This window comes from Podarcis pityusensis (genome assembly GCF_964106645.2).
Source record: "Podarcis pityusensis genome assembly, chromosome: 4".
NCBI lineage: Eukaryota > Metazoa > Chordata > Lepidosauria > Squamata > Lacertidae > Podarcis > Podarcis pityusensis.
This window is the reverse complement of record NC_138027.1, coordinates 52,940,060-52,963,385: the sequence shown is the minus strand read 5'-3', so window position 1 is coordinate 52,963,385 and position 23,326 is coordinate 52,940,060. Positions and strand designations below refer to the sequence as shown.

The 23,326-nt window shown below is 41.8% G+C and overlaps 1 protein-coding gene and 1 long non-coding RNA gene across 2 annotated transcripts; one reads left to right on the top strand and one right to left on the bottom strand.

Annotated features, from left to right (window-relative positions):
- Positions 1-769: 769 nt before the first annotated feature.
- On the bottom strand, positions 770-21,382 carry IFNGR2 (interferon gamma receptor 2). Its single transcript, XM_081003594.1, has 7 exons — positions 19,384-21,382; positions 15,291-15,426; positions 12,854-13,026; positions 11,001-11,149; positions 10,036-10,180; positions 6,770-6,924; positions 770-2,827 (listed from the first exon to the last, which is right to left on the bottom strand). The coding sequence occupies exons 1-7, from the start codon at positions 19,451-19,453 to the stop codon at positions 2,669-2,671; spliced, it is 987 nt and encodes a 328-aa protein (XP_080859720.1). The 5' UTR covers positions 19,454-21,382; the 3' UTR covers positions 770-2,668.
- LOC308476155 lies at positions 6,931-9,860 on the top strand. Its single transcript, XR_013985774.1, has 2 exons — positions 6,931-8,598; positions 8,951-9,860. It is a non-coding gene; the product is annotated as an uncharacterized lncRNA (long non-coding RNA).
- Positions 21,383-23,326: the final 1,944 nt, after the last annotated feature.

Below are 23,326 nucleotides of genomic sequence, written 5' to 3'. Positions count from 1 at the left end.
TCTCTTGTACAATGACGTTCCGCTCTGGCTGGATAAAGTGATTTTAAGTGAACTCTGAGTTGAACTTCAGGGCCATTGCAGAGCCTCGCATTGCTCTATTTCTATAGGCATATGAGCTTTACAAGATGTGATTCTGCCCAGCATGGCATAGTGAAAAGTTGGGGGTTTTTGTTGTTAAAACACAGCAGTGTTGCTTCCCCAAAGCTTGAGAGGCTAGACTTTAAAGCTGATTGAATACATAACATTTTAACAATAATTGGTAAACAAAAAACAAAAAACTGCCAGTGTCCTTTGATAAAAAGCATACATGTCCAAATTAGTCTTCTGAAATCAATTAACCTGATGTCCTTGCTACTGTTCACTAATTTTGGTCTCAGCTTAGGATTCACAATTCAAGTAGGTATTTTATTCCATAATTGCAACATCCCCCCCCCCCAATCTCTGAAGTATTTGCATTAAAGTGGTAAAGGTGATTTGAACATCAGTAGCATACTGCCCCAGGGGTCTCCAAAAAGAAGGTAGCTGCAACTATTCTTCTTAAAGGAATTAATTTTACAAAAGATTGAAAACCACAAGAAATCAGTCAGGATTACACAGTAATGTTTACACTACTTGAAGTGGACAGGAACTTGTTTGTAGGGTATGGCTGCTTCCTTCTCAGAAAGAATGCATTGGCACAAACCACTGAATATTTATATTACATTCAGGATTAACCTGCACTTCTAGATTATTTTCTTTTACTAAAGATTAAAAACGAAATGGAGGTGGCCTATTTCATTGTCATTTAATTTATTTATATCCCACATTTTCTTTTAGGCAAAGCCCAAAGTGGTAAATAGAAAACAGAACACAAAAATAGATGAGTCTAAACACAAAAATAGCATATAATAAAAAACAAGTGAAAAGAATACAGTAACGCCATTAAATTAATAAGAATGTACACTAGTTTTACGACCTGATCTGATAGCGATAAATACCCGTTACTAGCCGAAAAATAATGGGTTAATATGTATCTCAGACAAAATATATTAAGAACCCTTTATACCTTGCAACTGAATTCCTGTATTCTGTACCTTCTTCCCAGTATTGTTTCTAGGGTTTTATCACAATATGACAATAGATTTTCTGCTTTCAAAATGGAGCTTGCAAGGCAATGGGCAAAACTAAAACAGATTCAAAAACACATTTAAAAATAAGGACAGACAATTCAAGCAAAATTTATCCACAATAACATGTAAAATGTGCAAGAGTGCAAATGCATTCAGAAACAAACATTTTCATCTGTCACTAGAAATTATAAAGTGAAGGCAGAATACGCAGGTCCCCCTTTCTGAACATAATGCAGTCCCTGGAAATAGTTTGATAGGTGAGCATTCACATAACAAGTTGGTGATTCCTATAGGAAAATTTCTAAAGTGTTCTTGACCATGAGATTTTAACCCCTAAAAGCAAACACACACCCAGGAAAACCCTCTTAACCTTACTAAAAGTATCACCACAGTTCCTCAGCCAAACAGAAAAAGGCAAACAAGGAAATAATAAATGCTCTCTCCTTAGCTATTTGAATCAGTGCTGTGTAGTGAGGTTTGGGTACTAATTCCTCCTGTTCAGATAAGTGAATTTTCACATAGCAAGCATTCAGAAAGTGGGACCTCCGTGTAATTTAATTACTTGATAAAGCATCACACAACATAAGTGCTGCAAAATAAAGGTTCACCAGTTTAGATCTTGTTACAGTAAATGAAATAATGCAGAGGAAAACCATTTCACGTGGCCCCAGTGAAGAGCAAAAACCTGTACGGCCCAGTGCTTTAGAAAAAGATCAAATAATTTCAGTGGATTTTTCCTCTGCGCTGTAGTCTGAGTAAGGACCGACGTAGTCTGTACCAGCTGAAGTACTCAAACAATCTTCAAGGTCACCTTATTCCAGAATGGATACAGTAACCTAAGTGAGAGGTTATTGCATGAATGATGGAAGCAAGTACCGAATCAGCAAAGAAAGGGCTGGATTCAACTACTTGGTTCCATGGGCAAATGCCAGCACAAAGACTCGCAAGCAGCAGAACAAAGTTTTCCCTGCTCTCCTCCCCCAAATCTACTCTGCAGGGTCGGGAGAACACCCAGAAAAAACAGCATGCAAATGGAGGAAAGGGGAGATGGTTGTCAGGCAAGCAGAAACACTTGTCCTGGTGGAACAATCTCCGACCACTAACATGAATTCCATCCAAAAACTGCAGCAGCCCCACTAGCCAAAATCCATGGAAAGAGCTTATGTACATTAAGCAGCAAAGGGGAGTATCAATTGGCACCTCCAGATTGTCTTTCTGCTCTTTCAGCAACCAAGACAGGTAAAATTGCTAACCTCATTCCATCAATATAAATTATACAATTCAGTGCCTGCGGCGGGTAGGAGGGACCCTTCACAGTAATTTGACAAGTGTTCAAATACATCCATAATCAAGTCACAGCATATAGCATGTGTGTCCTCTTAATGCTTTTACTGCTGATTTCTCGTTCACAGTTTCACACATGGATAGTGTGTGTGTGTTTTGCAACTAACTGTTCTTAAACAGAGGGCATTAATACAATTTCTCTGTAGTGAAAGTCCACAAGTTGACGTTGAGGTTTAGCATCAGTACATGAGAGTTGAAGGCACTTAATCATCTTGTCATCTATGTTCTTCCACTGTCAACTCTTCATTTTGATCAGTGAAATTGTCTGTCACAGTTTCTCTTTGTTCAGAGATTTCTGACACATTGTCCCAGTGGTCTTCTCCAGCACAGTTCTGAAATTCTTCAACCACAGTCACGTGAAGATTTTGTAAATCCTGGAGAAAAGCAGCATTAGATTGTTAGAATCTAGTAATTCTATTCTGCTGGTTTAGTTCTCCCTTATGAATATGGTTTGCTATTATAACTGCCCACATACAGAATGGCAAATTTCAGAACTCTTACTTCCAGGCTAATTCTACTGAAATCAATGGGAATTTCATCTAATGTCATGTAAAAACATCTTCATTTGGTTGGATTAATAAACCAAGAGAGTGACTTTTTTGGAGTTCAAACTTCAAATTAACTAGTAAGTTTCATGGCATGATATCTACTAATTCAACTTGGGTTTTGCAGCCTCTCCACTGTGCTCCAAATTCCAGCTGGTTTATTTTGCTGTTACGTAATATTTTGATAACTTCAAGGCTGGCGTTTTCAATATCTATGAAAAGCATTTCTTCAAATATCTGAAAGTTATCTCACTACATCAAAACAAAAATATTTACTGTAAGACAGATAAATACAAATGCAAATATTCACTCACAATACTAAAGAGGTGGCTGCAGTGATAAAAAGCAAAATTTAGCAGCATAATTAAGTTGTAGCGCTTCAGATCATGGTATGTTCCCATGTTACTATTTACCCTAATTCAGCAAGCTGCTAAATAAATATGCACATAAACCTATATCCATTCAGGTATCTCCAACTGGGCAAACAGTGGTATCCAAATAGCCAAATCAAGTGTCTGCAAATTTGCTCACTAAGGAGGTGCCACAGTGGAGATAGCCAAGACTCAGACATCCTAAGCTTAAATTTTGAGACTGCAGCAGGAAAAGTGAAGGGCACATCCACAATTCCAAGCTGTGGAAAAGGGTTGAAACTCATCCATTATCCCCATGCATTTTAGAGGTGACTGAACAGAAGATGGACAAGCCCTAGCCTTCAGGAGCTTGAAGAGTTGGGGAAGGTGCAGGACTCCAAGAGCAGCCAAAATGCAGGGACTACAGAAAATGACCCTGTTTTAAAAAACCACATGCTGACATTCTGCTAATAAGCTGCTTGTGTGGGGAGTAGAAGAGGTGGATTCATTCCTACCAAGCAGCTGATCAACAGAATTTCAGCTCTCTTGTTTTTTTAAAAGGAGTAGCTTGTGCTGAAGCAGCCAGGAGTGTTTAATACAAAAAGACAAAAGATCTAATGAGGTATCCAAAATGTAATTAGGGTAATTAAGATTTTCTCCTGCCAAGCACCCTCCACAAAAAATTCAATGTTCTCAAAAATCTGTAGGTTACATCTTATCCTATAATTTATCCAGGTTTTATATATCCCTTCTCTAGTCATACTTCCCAAGGGTAGAAGCAGGCCTAAACCCATGCTGTTCTCCACTTGATACATTGCTCTTAGCCTCTTTCCCAGACCTAGACCTAGCCCCAAAGCATCAGCATCCTATATGCCTTGAGATACAAGTGAGGAACAACTCACTTGCCACCTCCAAGCCCTGGCTGAAAGCAGAAAATGCATTACAAACATATTGCCTCTTTCTCACTACTCTCAAGCTGCTTCCACAGAAGGAAAATCAATTGATCTCTGCACTCTCCTCCATTTATTTTTTCATACCTAACTTTCCCCACCTAATTTCCCCAAGAACGCAAGGCGGCTATCAAATCAGGTAACAGTATAAAAACAAAATAATCACAATCCCACCCCTGCCATGGGATCCACAACAGCCCTCTGGTCTCTCTCTAGGCCACACCCCTTCCTGACTCAGCTCCGCACCCTCTTCAAGCACATAGTTGCAGTACTGGCAGCCGTAATTGTGCGTGTGTTTAATAAATACCTCTCTTCACTGATAAGCACCAGGAAGGAAGAAATAAGTTTGATCTATTCCTGAAACATTTTCACTGGGTGTTAAACTAGCAAGCTTAAACCACCCTTAGGCTTCTTTTTCACTGAGTTGGTAAATCTACCTGGATTATGCTACCTTTATGCAACAAGTGGAGGCTCACATAATGCAGTGTTCTTCCATATATATATCAAAATGGACCTAATAATAATAATTATTATTTTTTATGTGTCACCTATCAGACTGGGTTGCCCCAGCCACTCTGGGCAGCTTCCAACAAAGTATTAAAACACAAAAAACCTCAAACATTAAAATCCTTCAGAGGTCTTCTAAAAATAGTAACAAGCTCATCTATGTCAATTCTACTGCACCCCAGACTACCTTCTCTCTTGAAAGAAATGGATCAGTCCATCTTTGTAACTTCAACATTACACAACTGATGTTCATCAAGCCAACACTAATACTTCAGTTCTGGAAATCCTAGCCTTCAAAAAGCTACTGATGAAGTACATTATTTACTGGTAAAAAAAGAGAGCCCACCAGGAATTGTGAACCAAGAGTTTTAAACCACGGTAACTCAGCAATTGTTCACATGGTTTCCCTGAAACACAGACAGCTTAACTTCATCAAGAAGGTTATCCACAACAGACTAAATTATATCTTTTTTATAAGGGATATAGTCTTTTGCTTTATAATGGGGAAAATACTAAAAAGTGGGTAACTCCTCAACTATACAGCACTTTCCATGGTTGTACAACAATTTGCAAAAATGCCAAAGGGCACAGAATGCTAAATGACCCCATACAGGAAAAGAAAGGAAATATGTGGGAGGAATGCAAAGGAATTGGGGGCTGGAATCCTGAACAGAAGTACTTCATACTACTTTGACTACCCTAACTGAGTATTGTTGTGAGTATGTAAAGCTAGTTAGATTATACAGCGTTTTTATTTTCTTGTTTGTAAGACTCAAAAGAAGTGCCTGTTGATTTTCAACATGTTTTGTGTTATTCTTTTAAAATAAACTTTTAAAGAAGAACCTGTTTGGTATTTGTGCCTTTTCCGAGGGAATAGCTAAATCCTAGCCTTCCGCTTAGTTACGCTCTACCGTAGAATTTCTGTCTGCAAGTCTGTGGATTCAGCTTGGGGGGGGGGAATTGCCAGGTTAATGAGACACACCCTTCTCCCTGGGTTGTGACTCTGGGTTCCCCTGGAACAAAGGGAGTGGTGGCAGCCCTACCGGTGTTATTTTGGCCTGTGTTTGTGAAAAGTAAACCCTCGCCAACCTGCGCAAGAAACCTGGTCTGGCCGGAGAGCAAAGACAGGTGATGGAGGGGCAGTTGGGGGCGAGTGGCTTTACTACATGGCCAGTGTGGTGTAGTGGTTAAGAGCGGTAGTCTCGTAATCTGGGGAACCGGGTTTGAGTCTCCGCTCCTCCACATGCAGCTGCTGGGTGACCTTGGGCCAGTCACACTTCTTTGAAGTCTCTCAGCCCCACTCACCTCACAGAGTGTTTGTTGTGGGGGAGGAAGGGAAAGGAGAATGTTAGCCGCTTTGAGACTCCTTAAAGGGAGTGAAAGGCGGGATATCAAATCCAAACTCTTCTTCTTCTTCTTCTACACTATTTTATTGGGGAGCCCAACCACCAACTTTCTAAACTCCATTACTGTAGGCTATCCACTTTATTTCACCCTATTAATCTCTACAGCAACAGCAACCTACACAAGGAAAGACTTGAAGTGCTAAATAAACAAGAAATCTGAGATGTTCTGCTGGGCCAAACCCAAGAATTATATTCATAATTGCATTTTATAGCTGGCTAACTTCTGAGGTCATTGAAAAACTACCCAGTGAAATGTTAACTGAAGTTTCCATCTAGTCAGGAAGGAACTGAGAAAGAGAAGTTGAATGACGTAGGTTGTGTGAAGAAATACTGGAACTGCTCAAACACTTAGTTGACTCTTCGACTAACCAAGGCTTTCCAGATGTTGGAAGACAACAACTCCCATAATCCCTGATCACTAGCTATGCTTGCAGAGGCTGATGGGAGTTGGAGTCCAACATTTGGAGGGCTACAGGTTAGCCAGTCTGGCTCTAAACCTATGCCACTACAGATTAACCACACTGGTTTTAAAATCAGTGGAAATCCCAGTACACATACCTCTTTGAAGTGGGATGGAATTGTTAGAGGCGGCTTCCAAAGTGCTTTGATTACACTTCTATATTTCTGAATTAACATTATGCACACAAATATTCCAATGAGTATAAATATTGCAAATCCAAATATCAGTACGACATGCAGAATTCTCGTTAACTCTGGAGGAAAAAACAATTATTACTAATTTTATCTCAAGAATTATAGATGAAACAATTTCTCAATCAGAATGTTCACAATATCGGGACAACAGCACTGACCACCAAGGCAGCTTCTGTGAGGGAAATGAAATGTGAGTTTATCTCCACAAACTGCATGCAGTGCTTCCTGTCTGTGCTGTTGACAGAAAAAGGTGGGCTGGTGAGCAGAAAAGTCCATAGACAAGTTTGTTAAAGGCAAGTGGTACCGGGGGGGGGGGGGTAGTACACAACAGAATAAGCAGAGAAAACCCCAATGGAAAAAGAAACTCTGGGGTGGGGGAGAAAACGAGGTGCAGTAACTAACAACAGGAGAACAGAAAGATGAGTGAGCTTTGGAGGTAGGGAACTACAAGGCTGGGAGCCAAGGGACTTTTTGATATGCAAGGCTGAATTTCACATTCTCAGCTGAACTAAGCAGTCCCTAGTAGTTTATATTTGGAGAAATGGAGCAATGAATGTTAGATCATGACAATTGTACAAAAAAAAGAACTGCTTCCTTCAGTTAGGGTTAGAACTAAGATTTACACCACTATCCTGAACACATTGCACAGTGTCCAACTGAACATTTCCACTAGCACAAGGAATTTGAAGTGTGCAGCAGAACTTCTCCGCCCTTGCCACTCCCTGTACCACCTCTACATCTGTCATGGACTTTCCCCTAACTCTTCAGAGAATACTTCGAGGTAGCACTGGAAGAGGAGAGGACAGGGAAGTTCAACTGCAAAGCTTCAAGTCCTTAGGCTAGTGTAACTGTTTAGTTGGATCCTGCCCATTATATAGTCCATGTGTTGGTAACCTCAAGGTTGGATACTGTAACATGCTGTATGTGGGGCTGCCCTTGGGTCTGGTTTGGAAGCTCCAGCTGGTGCAGAATGCGACAGCCAGACTGCTGATGGGGGCCAAGAACATGTTTCACCGCTGTTAAAACAGCTGCACTCGCTGCCCATCTACTACCAAGCCAAGTTTAAGGTCCTTATATTAGGTACAAGGTACTTCAGGGACGGAACCCTTATATCCCAGCTTGATTATGGAGATCAACGGCAGGTGGGTCATTGATCATTCCTCAAATTGCTAAGGCCCACCTGTCAACAAGAAGAAACTGAACCTTTAGTGTCATCAACTCAGCCCTGTGGAATATTCTGCCAACAGAGATTCAGAAGGCACCTACTAAAACTTTTTAATGCCTTCCAAAAACTTTTCTATTTCACCAAAGAATTTTAAGAATACTGTACAATTTTCCACATTAGTTAATACATCTCTGGTTTTAATTATTACTACTTTTATGGTTTTTATTGCATGGTTTTCTGTATTATGGTAAACCACTTTATTTTTCTATTAGGTAGCGGGATATAAATATTTTTAGAAATGAAATAAATAGAAGACTATCAGCAAATTCAATGGAACATGTTGAAGCAATCACTGCTTCCCGCTTCATCCTGTGCATAACCAAAGAGTATTTCAGCATAGCAGTGTACAAAGGCTGAAAACCTAAAATCCAGTAAGGAAAGAGGGACCACCAATGCACAGAGTATAACGTACAAGCCACTTAGGACAGCAAGTCTGCCCTTGAAGCCTAGACATTTGTTAAATAGAAGCACATCAATGAGTTATTTACTAATTAACAGCTACATTTAGGTAAAGGTAAAGGGACCCCTGACCATTAGGTCCAGTCGTGACCAACTCTGGGGTTGCGGCGCTCATCTCGCTTTATTGGCCAAGGGCCATGTCATGTGGCCAGCATGACTAAGCTGCTTCTGGCGAACCAGAGCACCGCACGGAAACGCTGTTTACCTTCCCGCTGGAGTGGTACCTATTTATCTATTTGCACTTTGATGTGCTTTCGAACTGCTAGGTTGGCAGGAGCAGGGACCGAGCAACGGGAGCTCACCCCGTCACGGGGATTCGAACCGCCAACCTTCTGATCGGCAAGTCCTAGGCTCTGTGGTTTAATCCACAGCGCCACCCGCGTCCCAACAGCTACATTTAGTAGCATGTTTATACATTTGGGGAACACTACTCTCAAGCATCACATTGCAGACCTGCTGCACAGGTAAGGGGAGCAGCAACCTTTTTTTGCCTCATAGTCATGGTCCATAGGAACCTACATTACAACAGTCTCTTTGTGAAGCTTTAAGTAATATATAATCTGGTAGGAGCAGAAAAAAATAATATGTGAGATACTATTAACAGCAGCATACTTTCTAGCCATCACATTTGGAAAGGGAGCAAATAGCAGATGTAGCAATTAGAAATACTTAGATTTTTTTTTACACATTTCCTATATAAGGAAGTAGAGAATGTATGAAAACAGCATGAAGATAATCATGTCCAATAATTGCTAACATCTGTTTTGCTGAGTATACATGTGTTAGGAAGATGAAGATGGCTGTAGGTTCTGGAGCAGGGATAGCTAACTCTCAAACCCCTTAAGCAAATTATTTCTCACACACTGCAAAGATCCCACCAATTTGGGTGGTGGTTGTGGGGGTAGTTAAAATAGAGACAGCTCAGTGCTCTGATGAAGATGCAACTCGTCCCCTCCATGGTCATCAGCTTGATCATTTGATGAGGGGAGGGGAGGGGAAGCAATAACCCCCTTCTGCACGGATCAGGCAGTCTGCGCCTGTGTATGTGTGGGGAAGCTACATCCTCCAGTAGCATGCACCCCCCACAGAATTGGCCAAGAGTGGATATGACCCTTGAGACAAAAAAAGCACTGTGTACATACAGCAACATGGATATGTGCTGTCTTCAAACATGGAAATCTGTTTCACACATTTTTAAAAATCTTACACAGAACTTTTTTTGTAAACGAGACAGCAGAAATGACCCTTAACACATTTCTCAACCCTGATCTCTTTGCAAAATATTTGGCATACAAAATTTCCAATTCTGTATTGCCAATGTAGCTGCTCAATGAAGTCATTTAGGTGCCCAAAACTCCTCCGTAATATATTAATTGAAACAATTTTAGCATTAGGAAATAAGTAGCCAAAGTGACCTCACATCTTCAAGTCCACATCAGTTTCATGACACAGAAATAACTGTATTGCTTATGAAGAAAATACACACCAATTGTAGTTTCTTTGCACTTGATTTCACTTTTTTGGCATGTTAGGATTACATGTGGGATTGATGCTGTTACTTGAAAGCAATATACAGTCCTTTCCTTCAGATTCTTGAATGTTTCCCTCCTATTCTTGCTCAAAACTCTCAGCTGTGCAGATGGGAAGATGGAAAAAGTAAGGCGGTATTATATAGCAATAATAAGCAAACTGACTTTACATCTATTCATACAAGCTGCACAGTTTAGACCTTATTAGAATGTGGAGATATGTTTTAGTTTGCATGTATATTCCACAAGCCATTCTCCAAAATAGTTTTACTCTGATTCTACTAAAAACTAGACGAAAGTCACCAGGATTTCTTTGGACTGCTGAAACTTATGCTTCATAATATGTTAAAACCACCAGAATTTGCCCTGGCCATTAGCATAATGTCACAACAACAGAGATCTAATGCCATGTTTGACTATGTTGCAAAGTTGGCATTTCTTATCTCAAATTTTTACAGTGTAGCTGCTGCCCCCCCCAAAAAAAACACATGGTGATCTAATTTCTGCCCATCTCACCCAAGTGATTGTCATTTGTCCTTCACTAGCTGCTCAGATATTTTTGCACTTTAGAAATGATACAAACAATACGCAGATGATCAAAATGTACCTGAACATCTGCAGCAGAAATGAAGAAAATATAGGTGCATTCCAGAAGCTTTCCAAGTAAACAATAAAATTTGCAAAACACTATTTTCAGAAAATTCCTACTGAAATAGCCCATCCCATTCTTACTAGAATTGATTGATAGCAGGCTGAAACATCCCTTTAGATGTAGCTCCCTCTCTCCCTAAAGTGTGTATGTATTCACATTCAAACCCATGCCCACCCCTATATCATAAATAGGGCTTTTTGCTACTTGTTTTTTTTAGTCTTTCAACTTTTCCAGGAATTACTGGCTTGCTGAGCAAAGGCAGGTACTCACTATTTCACTTGTTGATTCCTCCCAGTATTCAATTAAATATTCAAAATATTCAGTTTTATTTTCTGCAGGCTCAAAGGGAGGCAAGAAGCTTATATGAATCATGGTACCGTCTGAGCTTACATTGATTGCTCTTGGAGGTCCTAAAATAGCTGAAATGGGTAAATGCAAACAAGTATAAGTTAAGTCACATTTTCTACTAATTGTGATCAAACATAATCCAATCTGAAGACTCACATGGATTCTGGGATGGACTTCTGCTGGGTATACTAACTACAGTGGAACCTCGGGTTACGTACTGTCCCCTTTGCAAATCCTTCAGGATCAGGATACCCAGAAGTAGCGGGAAGGTTTCCACCACCCGCGCATGTACAGAAGCGGGCTACCGCCACACGTGCCTGTGCAGGTCAGGCGCCGCTGGATACGAATGTTATGGGGTAAGAACGGACTCCCAGAACAAATTAAATTCATATCCAGAGGTACCACTGTAGTTCATTTCAATGATGGCAGCAGATCTGCATTCACAAAGGAGTGCACAGCTGCAGCATTTTCTGCTACTGTCATTTACATAAGTGGAGCAGCCTTTGCAGGAGTGGAATATCTTGGTGGTCTCTGATACCTTTCAAGAAACCTCTGCAAGAAAATCTCATGAACCCTGGAGAAGTTATGATGACAAAAGCAGTAGTGGGAGCAGAAATCAGATTGCCTATCCATGCACCCAAGAATTCACCTTCATATAGAACAGAAGGGGAGAATTTGTTGCCCCTCAGATGTTGCTGAACTACAGCTTCCATCAATCCTAGCAAGCATGGATAATGGGATAATGGGAGCTGAGTTCCCCAACATCTGGAGGTGCAAAGGTTCCCTACACCTCTGTAGAATTTGGTAGGGAATGTGATATGACAGGTATTCTTAAAACATCTGGACAAGTTAATCTTATTACATGTGTTGGGAATATTTCATTCTGGCAAATGATAAAAGTTCTCATTTGTTACTACCACTCAGCAACATCCGTGGAACACTGGTTCATGTCATGCTAAACCAAATCATGACAGAGCACAAATGCACAAGCATGTGGGCACCAGGAACGGCGATCATGACTGCTTTGCTGCTGCTCCCTGGTTGTTCTACTACTGTGCTGCACTAAGAAATGGCTTGCTTAGCATATCATCCAAACCAAGACTCCTGGTTAAGGTTTCCCAGATAAACCATAAGATATAAACCACAGGACAAACCTTGGTTTCAGCTCATGGCTACTCTGAAGAAAACTAAACCACAATCCTGGTTTCAGACAATATACTGAGTGGTATTCAGTTTAGACCAATTGAAATTAATGGGCCCAAGTTACAGCATGTTCAATGTGTATACTCTGAGTAAAACAAAGTTGACCACTACTCACTAAGCCACACCATGACTTACAGCAGTACCAAGGAGGAGCAAAATGGGTGTGTTCTCCTCTCCAGGAGTCCACACAATTGCACTAAACCAAAGCTTTGCATGGTGTGTGAACCAGGCCATTGTCTGCATTCTTTCTTGCGCTGAGAAAGGGAATTGGACAACACAGTTGTAGAAGCAAAAAATGACAGAAGGCAACCCTAATCTAGAAGGGCTATTGTAGCACCAGCAAGGTTATGATGACTGAAATATAAGATGTTCATAAACACATTTCCCCAAGGAGTAGCAACATTTTGTTTTTACTGCATCAGACTAGAGTCTTGTGGAATTTTAAATACTTTAAGATGCCATGATACCCTTGGCTGTTATTTTTTTTCAGAATATCATTTTGTGGAAGAGAAATATTTCTCCCCCAGAGGTACTGAATAAAATACAGTAGATGAAAATAGAAAGAAACATACTGTCTTCCCGTGCTCGAAAGGGCTTAGTTTCAGTCCAGGCAGATTTTAATTCCCCTTGTTCAGCCCTAACATGTAAAATGATGCAGTCATGATTCCTCTCATGATTGAAATTGCATTCAGGTTTTGTAATATCTTTGCAATTCACTTTCTTCCATACTTTTTCTTCTGATGCTCTGCAAAAAAATACAAAGAACACACCATTATTTGGACTCCTTATTATTGCATTTGTGTATGATCAATTAAAAACTTCCTTTGAAATATCTAGCTGAATCTTGAAATACTAGTTTATACATTCTATATTAGTGGTAAAGAAATATCTTGCTGCTTGGCAATGCACAAGTGTTGAAAAACCAAACAACGCTAAGGCAATAGCTATGACAGGGCTCACAAAGCCAAACTGTGCCCTGTAGTTCCATAAAGTCACACAGTATAAGACATCTCTGCCTCAAAATGAAAAGGGGTTACATTACCATACATGAATCAGTTATGCATAGTGACAGAAAAAAATTGCCCATTTTGAGAAAAAGAACTGTCCATAATATGGCTTCATGTGATCTTACCATGAAAGGTGAGCAGAGAAGCCACACTTCCTTTCCCTGTCCTCTTATCTCCCATTTACATCAAGTACTACTTTACAGGTACAAATAAGGGCTATTTTTGTTTAACACCTGTCACTTTCCCCAGATAAGCAGCCAGGTAAGTATAAACATGACTGAAACCTCAATCTGGAACTTTTACTGGAAGTAAGCCTCTTTAAAATTCAATGGGAGCTATTTCTAAACGTTTGAAACAACAATGCCAAATTCAAATTTGATTAACTGTTACTTACAACTATGTACCGTATTTTTCCATGTATAAGATGCCCCCATGCATAAGATGCCCCCTATTTTTTTGAGCCCAAAATTAAGAAATAAATATTTTTAAGTATTTCGTGTATAAGACGACCCCCAATTTTAAACTTTAAAAATTTGGGAAGAATATACACAGAAAAATACAGTGATTACCCATTCTCAAGAGCAACCACCCTAACATGCAGTCCAGTCCTATACACAGAAGGGTCTCTTTGATCAACAACACTTACTCCCAAGAATGGACTGGATTCAAGCTTCAGTTAAGCAATCAATTTACAACAAGGTTTTACAACAGGCATGTGCCTTCTTAATACATAGTACATTTCATGTGTTCAAAATCTTCACATACATTGGGTGCTATATAATATTAGTCGTACAGTAGACTCACTGAAGCCAATGGGCAGTATTGAATTGAATGGATCCATTAGCAGAAGGTCTTTTGACTGCCCAAATGAACTTCCCCTTTCTTCTCCCTGCCATGTCCCCATGCCCCTGTTCTGGGGGTTCTTTTAATCATTCAGAGCAAAGTTAAGGGGGGTGCAGGGAAAGACCCACTTTGCAAACAGAAAGTCCTGCACAAGCATATCCATTAAGTCTACTCTAAGTAAGATTAATTGATTACAGTGGTTACAGGGTTACAGGGTTAAGAACTTAATTCATTCCGGAGGTCCGTTCTTAACCTAAAACTGTTCTTAACCTGAAGCACCACTTTAGATAATGGGGCCTCCTGCTGTCGCTGCACGATTTCTGTTCTCATCCTGAAGCAAAGTTCTTAACCCAAGGTAATATTTCTGGGTTAGCAGAGTCTGTAACCTGAAGTGTCTGTAACCTGAAGCATATGTAACCTGAAGCGCTTGTAACCCGAGGTACCAATGTAGTCAGAAAGAAGAAATGAGGAGTTCAATGAGGCATATCTTACTGAGTAATTCTATACATAACCACTCAATAGCAAGTGTGCATTCAACTACATACAGTCTTGGCATTGCTAAAAACATTCCTGTTCAGACAAACCTATCCAGAAGCTTAGAAAGTTGGGGTAATTTTAATTGTTTTAGTATTTTAACTTTTGTATATTTTAAAGTAGGATAGAAATTTTCCTTGATTTTAATGTTTTATCTTTTGTAAACCACTTTACAAGGTTTTTGTAAAGTTGTTTTTTTATATAATCAATAGGTGTATAAATTTTATGAAATAAATAAATACAATGAAACTCTACTTGGGAGCAAGTACTATGGTTTCCAGTGGAATCTCTTTGCAAAGCCTGAAATAGAAGCACAATTCAATTCAAACTGCATTAGGAAAATCAGAGCAGAAGGGGACAATTAGGACTAAAATAAAGTACAAATTATGTCTTGTCTTAGGATATGAACTTTTAATTTAATGAACACTTGCACATTTCCATTTCTTTAATTCAACCACCACTCTAATTTCCATTATTTCCAACACAATTTGCTAAAAAATACTTCAGTAAATATGTTTAAACAGTAAAACCCAATTTTGTATACAAACATATACAGATCTTACAAAAGCAAACACTGTATACCATAGAATGCAATTTTGGAGGTATACAAGAACCATTTACTTACATGAGTGTTTTAAACCTCCATTCAACACTATAAGTCACTGAACCATTGATCGCTGTAACTGGAGACCATTTCAATACATTATCGAAATTATATGACTGAATTGTCACATTCTCTGGCGCAGATAAGGAGGAAGATTCTATAAAGACATTAACAACAGAGTATTAATACACATTGACAAAAATACAGGTTTAATGTAGATGCCTCCAAAATTCAGGGCAAATAAAAATACTAATGAGTTGTGAGTTGTAGTGAGTTGGGCCCTGATGCTGGTGCAGGTAGAATATGAATAGGTATAATCATAGCTAAGCTGGTGTGGCACACAATAAAGTTTCGCCTGGACCTTGATGGACAGACCATCCAGTTTTAAGTACTGCACAGAGGCTGCATACAGGTTCACTGTCCTTTTAGTCAGGCATTATTGGTTCAAAATGTTCAAATTACCATACAATCTTACATCTAAGGGATGAAGAACCTGTAGATGAAGAATCCAAAGGTTGCTGGACTCCAACTCCCATCATCCCTGAACATTTGCCATACTGGCAGGGGATGATAGGGTCAGAGTCAAACAACATCTTGAAAGCCTCAGGTTCCCCACCCCAATCTAGATTATCAGGGTAGCATATGTGGGGTTTCCTCCCAGGAACTGACCAAACCCACTTTTAACTTCAGAGATGGAAATCTAGAAGGCTTCTTCTGATTCAGAAGGTGAGAAGTCATTAATTTAACACTGAAGTAACTAGTCAATTAATATTTGCACATAATTTCTCTTTTCTGAATTGAAATGGGGAAATGAACACACCAGAGCTTGGTCACTGGTCTTTGTTTTATACTGCCAAACAAATAAGAGAGAATACTTGCTAGTACAAGGGAGCACCCCCTTTTTTTGTCTTCCATTGCTATAAAACCTAGAAAGGTACACCAGAGACAAAAACGAAATAAAAAGGGTGTTGCAGTCAAGAATTCCAAACGATGATCACTTTTCAGTGCATAAGTAGTCACACAGTAAGGGGAGGGGAGTTGGCGAATGCCACAGTGTCTTAAGAGACTTACTGCTTTTGGTTTCCACCCAACTATAATATTTCAGAGCTACAGACAACACTTTCAGAAATAACAGGGAAATAGAAAAGTGACAAAGCATATTAGCAAATAAAACTAAAAAGGAAGGTGAAACAAATTCACTAGATCCAATTTTTCATCTATCAGTTCTGAAAAAGGAAGGGGCCCATGGCACCCTAAATCTAATTTATAATGGCTCAAGTTTTTATAAATGCTCAATACACTGCTTGCTTCATCAGATTAGTTATAAGAAAATAATGTTGAAATAACTAATTCAAGTAGTCTGGATCACCTGGTCCAGTTTAAAAGCTGGGTGCATAGTTTATGAAGAACATCCGTCCCACCATGCTATTAACTGAACAGCAACTGAAGTAGTTCCAGATTTGTGGTGGGAATTCCTGTGTGTCATCCAAGTAGGTTGGGGGCAATCATTCTCAGCAAAACTAATTGCAAAAAATCAGCTTGTATTAACATAACCAAAGCGGCTTTCCTCCCTCACTCCTAATCCCCTTCAAAAGGAAAACATCACAATACACTTCTATTAGACGAAGCAGTAAGTAAACTAGTTTACCCAAAAGAGGGTGGAATGGGACATTTATCCTTTCTGATTATTGTTCTTTCATACCCCTCCAAAAGAACCTCTCCAGACGGGGTGATTGTGCAGCAAAATGGTTGATGTGCTTCAGTGTGGGCCAGTGTGAAGTGATGAAAACTCGGGCAAAAAATCCTAATTTCACCTAAAGGGGTCTAAACTGGTGATGTCTGACAAGGAACAAGTTCTTGTGGTGAGAGTGGATGACTCAGTGAAGATGTTGATAGTGTGTGACTGCTGTGAAAAAGGCAAACAACATACTAGAGATTTAGAAAAGTGAGTGGAAATAGAATTGCCAATAGCATAATACAATTATATAAATCTATATAAGTCTGTACAATTCTGATCACCTCAACTCAAAATAATATAGAGCTGAAAAGGATTCAGAAAAAGGCAACCAACAATATCAGTAATTTATCTATATGATATTGTTTGAAGATAATAAATTATTATGTGGGTCTAGCTGTTACTGTATTTATGATGACTATAAAGTCTACATTTTCTAATTAGTAATTAGTATATTGCAAACATGGCCATGTCCTCTTGTCTCATGCTCAAGTGGACGCCCTTCAATGTTTGCAGGCACTGAAGAAGGCTATGCAGTTCAAACGCTTCTGGCATATGTGTGTTTGTTTTAGAAGACCGTTGTCTTATATAATCTGCATGTCTTTTTCAATTTACTGAAATATCATATTTTAGTATATCATATGTTTATTGAACAGCTGGCTATTAGTTTGTCCATACAAATTTAATTTTCAAGTGGTTCTTTAAGTTGTAGATTGCATTTTAATTACTGACTGCATTGTCTTTTTGTTTGCATGTAGTAGTATTGGTCAGGAAATACATTCTCTGGTTTGTATCTGTTTAAAAGATTGGGCAAATTCATGAAGGATAAGGCCATCAACAGCTGCTAGACATTGTTCTACTTCCGCTGGTAGAGGCAGTATGCCTCTGGAGACCAGTTGCTGGGAAGAGTGCTCTTACTCTCAAGTTTTGCTTGCAGGCTTTCCATAGACCCCCGAAGAACAGGGTGCTGCACTAGGTGGGCATCTGGTCTGGTCCAGCAGGACTCTTAGGAATCCTACAAGAATTCTACAACTCCAAAGTCCAGAGCTCAATCCACTGGCCTAGAAACCCTTGCCCCATTATCAAGAAAGCACCCACAACCACAGATTGTTTTCACAAAGCTTTGCTCTCCATACCAGGCCACTGTATGCCACTTCTCAGCCCCAGGACGCAAACACCACACAATCCTAATCAACACTGTTTCATCTTGGCATTCATACACAATACCCCAGAATCACATCAGTATGCAGCAGCAGAATACAGTGGTACCTCGGGTTAAGTACTTAATTCGTTCCAGAGGTCCGTTCTTAACCTGAAACTGTTCTTAACCTGAAGCACTTTAGCTAATGGGGCCTCCTGCTGCCGCCGCGCCGCCAGAGCACGATTTCTGTTCCCATTCTGAAGCAAAGTTCTTAACCCGAGGTACTATTTCTGGGTTAGCGGAGTCTGTAACCTGAAGCGTATGTAACTTGAAGTGTATGTAACCAGAGGTTACATACTATCAACAGCAGCAACGCCCCCCCACTACCTATTTTTCACCCTCATTTGTGGTAGCCTTGTGCATACACCTCCCACTCCCACATATCAGACATGCCAAAGTGTGGGCCATTTCAGTGCACCCTTAAGTGCGCAAGGGAAATTCTAGTCACTTCTCCAGCGATGAGGCCCGGGAACCGTTTCCAAGGACACGGCTCCAACGTCAAACCTAAGCCATGCCAGTCTTCTGAGCATACCCAGAGCGCAAGTTCTTCCACACTAGATTGACCACACTTGGAGCCCCCCTTGTGCTTTTAACAACGGTACAGAAAAGTACAGCAGGCGCGGGGGTTTTCCACGACTGTATCTCTATGCCAGGGAAATCCTACCAAAACACCCGAAACACCAAGGAACCCTTCCGGGTGGAAGAAACAGCAACTCAAATCTGAAGGACCGTAAGAAGAGCCTGATGGATCTAGCTCAGCATCCTGTTCTCACCGGGACCAACCAGATGCCTGTGGGAAACCAGGATTTGGGCACAAGAGCCCGCTCCCCTCCTGGGGTTCCCAGCAACTAGTACTGTATTCAGAAGCACGTAGAGGCAAAGCATAGCCATCAACTTCGCGAGAACGTGTTTAGCCCTCTTTTTTAAAAAGCCCTCCAAGTTCGCGGCCACCACCGCCTCCTGGGGAAGCGAGTTCCTTACTGAACCCAAACCCACCCACCTCTTGTCGGGGAAGGAAGCTAGAGGAAGAGGTGGGCTCGGGGAGACGAGGGTCTTTCTTCCACTTCGCCTTAATAAAAATAAAAACTAAGCCGCCACGGGCCCTGCGAGCTACCTTCGCCCCTCTCCCCCCCCCCCCCGCGCTCGTTTCGCCCTTCTCGGCGGCGGACGGGTCTCACCTGGGGCGGCCACACCGAGCAGCGGCCTCGCTAGGCAGAGGAGCACCCACAGGGCGCCCAGGGGCTGCATAGCAGCAGCTGAGCTCCGGCCTCGCCTGGAGTCTCGGTCTCTCTCTCTCTCTCAGGCGCCCCCTGACTGGGGGAAGAGCCCCGCGCTCGCCTCACCCGCCATTCACGCTCTCGCCTCCTCTGACGAGACGCTGACGCCGCCCCGCCCTTTCGCCTTCTGCTTGGCCTGCACACCTCCCAGCGAAGGCCGGCCTCTTCCCGGACTTGCCTCGGAGGTTGGGGCGGGCCGCCGCCGCCGGGCCTGCTCCCTCGCACGCGAAACAAGCTGCACGCCCTCAGAAGGAGGAAGAAGAGGAGCCGGCCGCGGCTTGGACGTAGTAGCGGCGCCGGCCTCCGCGTTTGCTATTAGGCTGGGGGTCTCGGGCAGAACCATAAAGGGGAGGAAAACAGCCCTTGGGGGGCCCCGCTGGCTCTCCGCTCTGAACTAGGTTTGGACAGGCAGGCAGCTCTTCCAAGGGGATGAGGCCCTTAAATACACAACCTCCCTCTGAAAAGTAGCGGACATTGCCTTTTGGTCAGCTGCTTTGAATGATGGTTCTGTAAACAGAAAAGTAGGCTATAAATGCAGGGGCAGCGGTCACTTGCCTGGTGCCTCAATGACCCCCTGGAGCCACGGCATTTTAAGAGTTTCTACTGCCCCTGCCAGCAGTGGAAAAGGTCCCCCTGGAAGGTTTGAAGCCCCTGGGGTGGGGGGCAGAAGACGAAAGGGATCAAGGAGGAGGAAGTTGGGTCTCACCAAAGGAGACACACACGCCCCAGCAGTAAAAGTTGCTATGAGCACAGGAATTCAGTGATACCAAGTTATACGACACATCCCTGCATTGTAGGGAGATGGTCTAGATGACCCTTGGAGTCATATATCGAGTCATGCCATGCTTTATTATTTCTGTGTACACATAAAACCATGACATGACTCACAAAAAATGGGACACTAGAGGGGTAAAAGTCCTAAACAGTCTACAGGTGGATGCCAGCAACCACCATACAGTGTAAAAATTATATTATTCTTTTCTCTCCCCCTGCCACTTTCGGTTGTTGTGACAACTTTTCCGTTATGGCTGTTTGCTGGATTATATTATATCAGTGATCAATATTCATTAATTGCAAGGTTTTCCAAGTTCTGGCTATTACCGTTCTAGCTGCTGTTCATAAATGTGCTTTTAATTTCTGACTTCCTAATTGGCCCATATGTGAAGTATGTAAATTAAGTAAGGGTGAAGCCAGGGATGATTCAGATGTAATAGACATAGAACTGGCATCGTGCCCTGAATCTCTTGATGACTGCTCCCAGTAGCTTCATATTTTAGCATAAGGGGGGGGGGGGGGCTGGTCCCTGGCATCTCACAGCACAACTACCAGAGGGGCCGAAACGTACGATAATCTTCCAACACTATTCAGTAAACCACAGTGCCACCAACTTCCAATTCTCTTTTTCCAGTTTATTAATATTACATTTAAGAATATTAACATTTTATTTCCTTCCCTCTGGCCCTTGTCTGCCAGAGGAGGGAGAAGACACTTCTTGACTTGATAGCAGGCCAGGCAGGCAGGAGGACTCGGGGGAGTATGTGTGTATGCAGACATGTGAAGCATGGCGCTAGAAGTCCCATCAGCAGCCCTCGGTTCTTTCCCTTTCCCTTAGTCCATCTGTTCTGCTCCCTCCTTCCCATTGTTTCTCTTCCTCCTACCAGAGGCAGAGATGACCAACAACTTGGGTGAATTCAAGAGGCTTAGAAAAATTCATGGAAGAAAAGGCTTTCAGTGGCTACTAACCATGATGGCTGGAAACTGCAGAAAGGGCAACTGCTGTTGTGTGCAGGTCTTGATTGTGTGCTTCTCACAGGCATCTAGTTGGCAACACTGGGAACAGGATGCTGGACTGGATATTTTGGATTAATATTCTGTTGGGAGCCGCCCAGAGTGGCTGGGGAAACCCAGCCAGATGGGCAGGGTATAAATAATAAATTGTTATATATTATTATAAAAGTCTCATGTTCAATCCTTGGTATTTCCATGTAGGGCTGGGTCATCATGATTCAGAGATCACACTCTTGTTCCCTACCCTCTAGCCATACCTGTGGCTATGAAGAAACTCGGAGAACTTGCTCATATCTTTAGTTCACTGCATGAGTCAAATCATTTGGAGACTAGAGAAAGTGAAAGTGGGAATAAAAAAGGCAAAATGAATTCAGTATGTTTTCACTTTATTCTGCAACCACATATGTGGTGTGCATTTTACACAACACAAGCAACATGTGGTTGCTGTGAGAAACCCTTGCACTAGCTCCAACTTTGGTGCTCCAGCTGTTGCGAAACCCAACTTACATCAGCCCCAGCAAGCATGGCCAAGAGTTGTAGTTCAGTAGCACCTGAAAGGTTCCTCACACCTGCACTAGCTGGTTCTAAATTCCTGGAGACGCTTCCAATAGCTTCCAGATGCAGTAAAGAAAGCAGTCGTGGCAAGAGCAACTGCTCCTCGTGTGGCCCCTCATTGCATTTCATACCTTCTTTCCTCAGTCTGTTCAGTGACCTGCGTAGGCCACTGACATGCTCTCCCACCTCATTATTTGTAGAAGGGGGACTGGTAGAGTTACCTGTGCATCTCTATTTAAAACCGAGCATGGAGTTGGATGTGGAAGATGGCCAACCAAGGTAGAGCCATCTTAAAGCACCCCACAGCTGTTGCAGAGACTGTCATCAAAAATGGGGGGGGGGTGTCTCTGCCAGAGGGGGGTGAGCCTGGAGAGGTGAGCCCAGCAGAGGAACCTATGTCTCTTGGACACAGAACATTCAGGAGTGAGCAGAAGATGGACCTTGCAAATTATCATTTTATTATATTGAAACGGAGGTTTACTTGAGAGGATAGGAACTGAAAGGAGGAGTCCTGTCTCTTGCCCCCATCCTCTTTCATTTCAACTGTTCAACCCATCCTCCTGATCCCAGCTTCTGTTTCAAGGTTTTCCATTCTCTTTCCCTTTTTGTGTCATTGTAACACATACTCTACAAGACAGCCCGGTTTTGTCTACTCGGTGTAGGTTTCTCATATTTGTATTCCACTGTAACGCTTTAGTTATTGCCCTAGTGCAAGGCAGTGGTTATGGTCACGTTGACATGGATGTACTCATGCTTTGTGTAACTTTTTCCTATGTATCACCCTATGTGCAATGTCAGATTCTGCCACAATGCATTTGTCCATCCTGAGGAGCTAAAAATCTACGTAGTTTTGCTGTGCTACAAGATCATCACTCTTACTGCTGGCAGTTTCAGGCTACATATACAGTAGAAACCTGTGATAACGCTTTTCTGGGATTGTTAAGCCCCAGACTACAAGCAGGGCAGGATGTGTTTGCTTCTCCAAACTAGCCTAGAGAATGGTTCTAGGGTAGCTTTTTCCTGGGACTTGTGGTATATAGTTCCTGAGAAGTTGCATTATATGTTCATACTATAGGTATAGACCAGGGGGGTGGGGAACCCCTCTCAGCCCAAATGCTACATTCTCTTATAGACAACCTTCTAGAGGCATAGGCCAGTGGTGCACCAGGTGAGGAGCAAAAGTGGATGGGACAGGTGTAAACATCCCTCTCTATTCTCCATCCAGGCAAACAAGAAGCATAATCAGCGTTCCAGGATACATTCTATCCAGGTATGCACACTCAAGGAGGTGGCAAAACAGGACTGGTGAAGAAGTGGGGTGGTCTGGGGAGGGTCCCAACCACCAAATAAAGAGAGGCCTGCAGGGCTGCAGTTGGCCCCTGAAAAGCCTCATTTCCTGGTACAGGCTGATTTTAAATTTAAACTATGAGAGATTGTGTCACATATGTTGATCAAGTTACAACGGCCCAGTTGCCTGGAACAAAGATCAGAGCAGAATCGG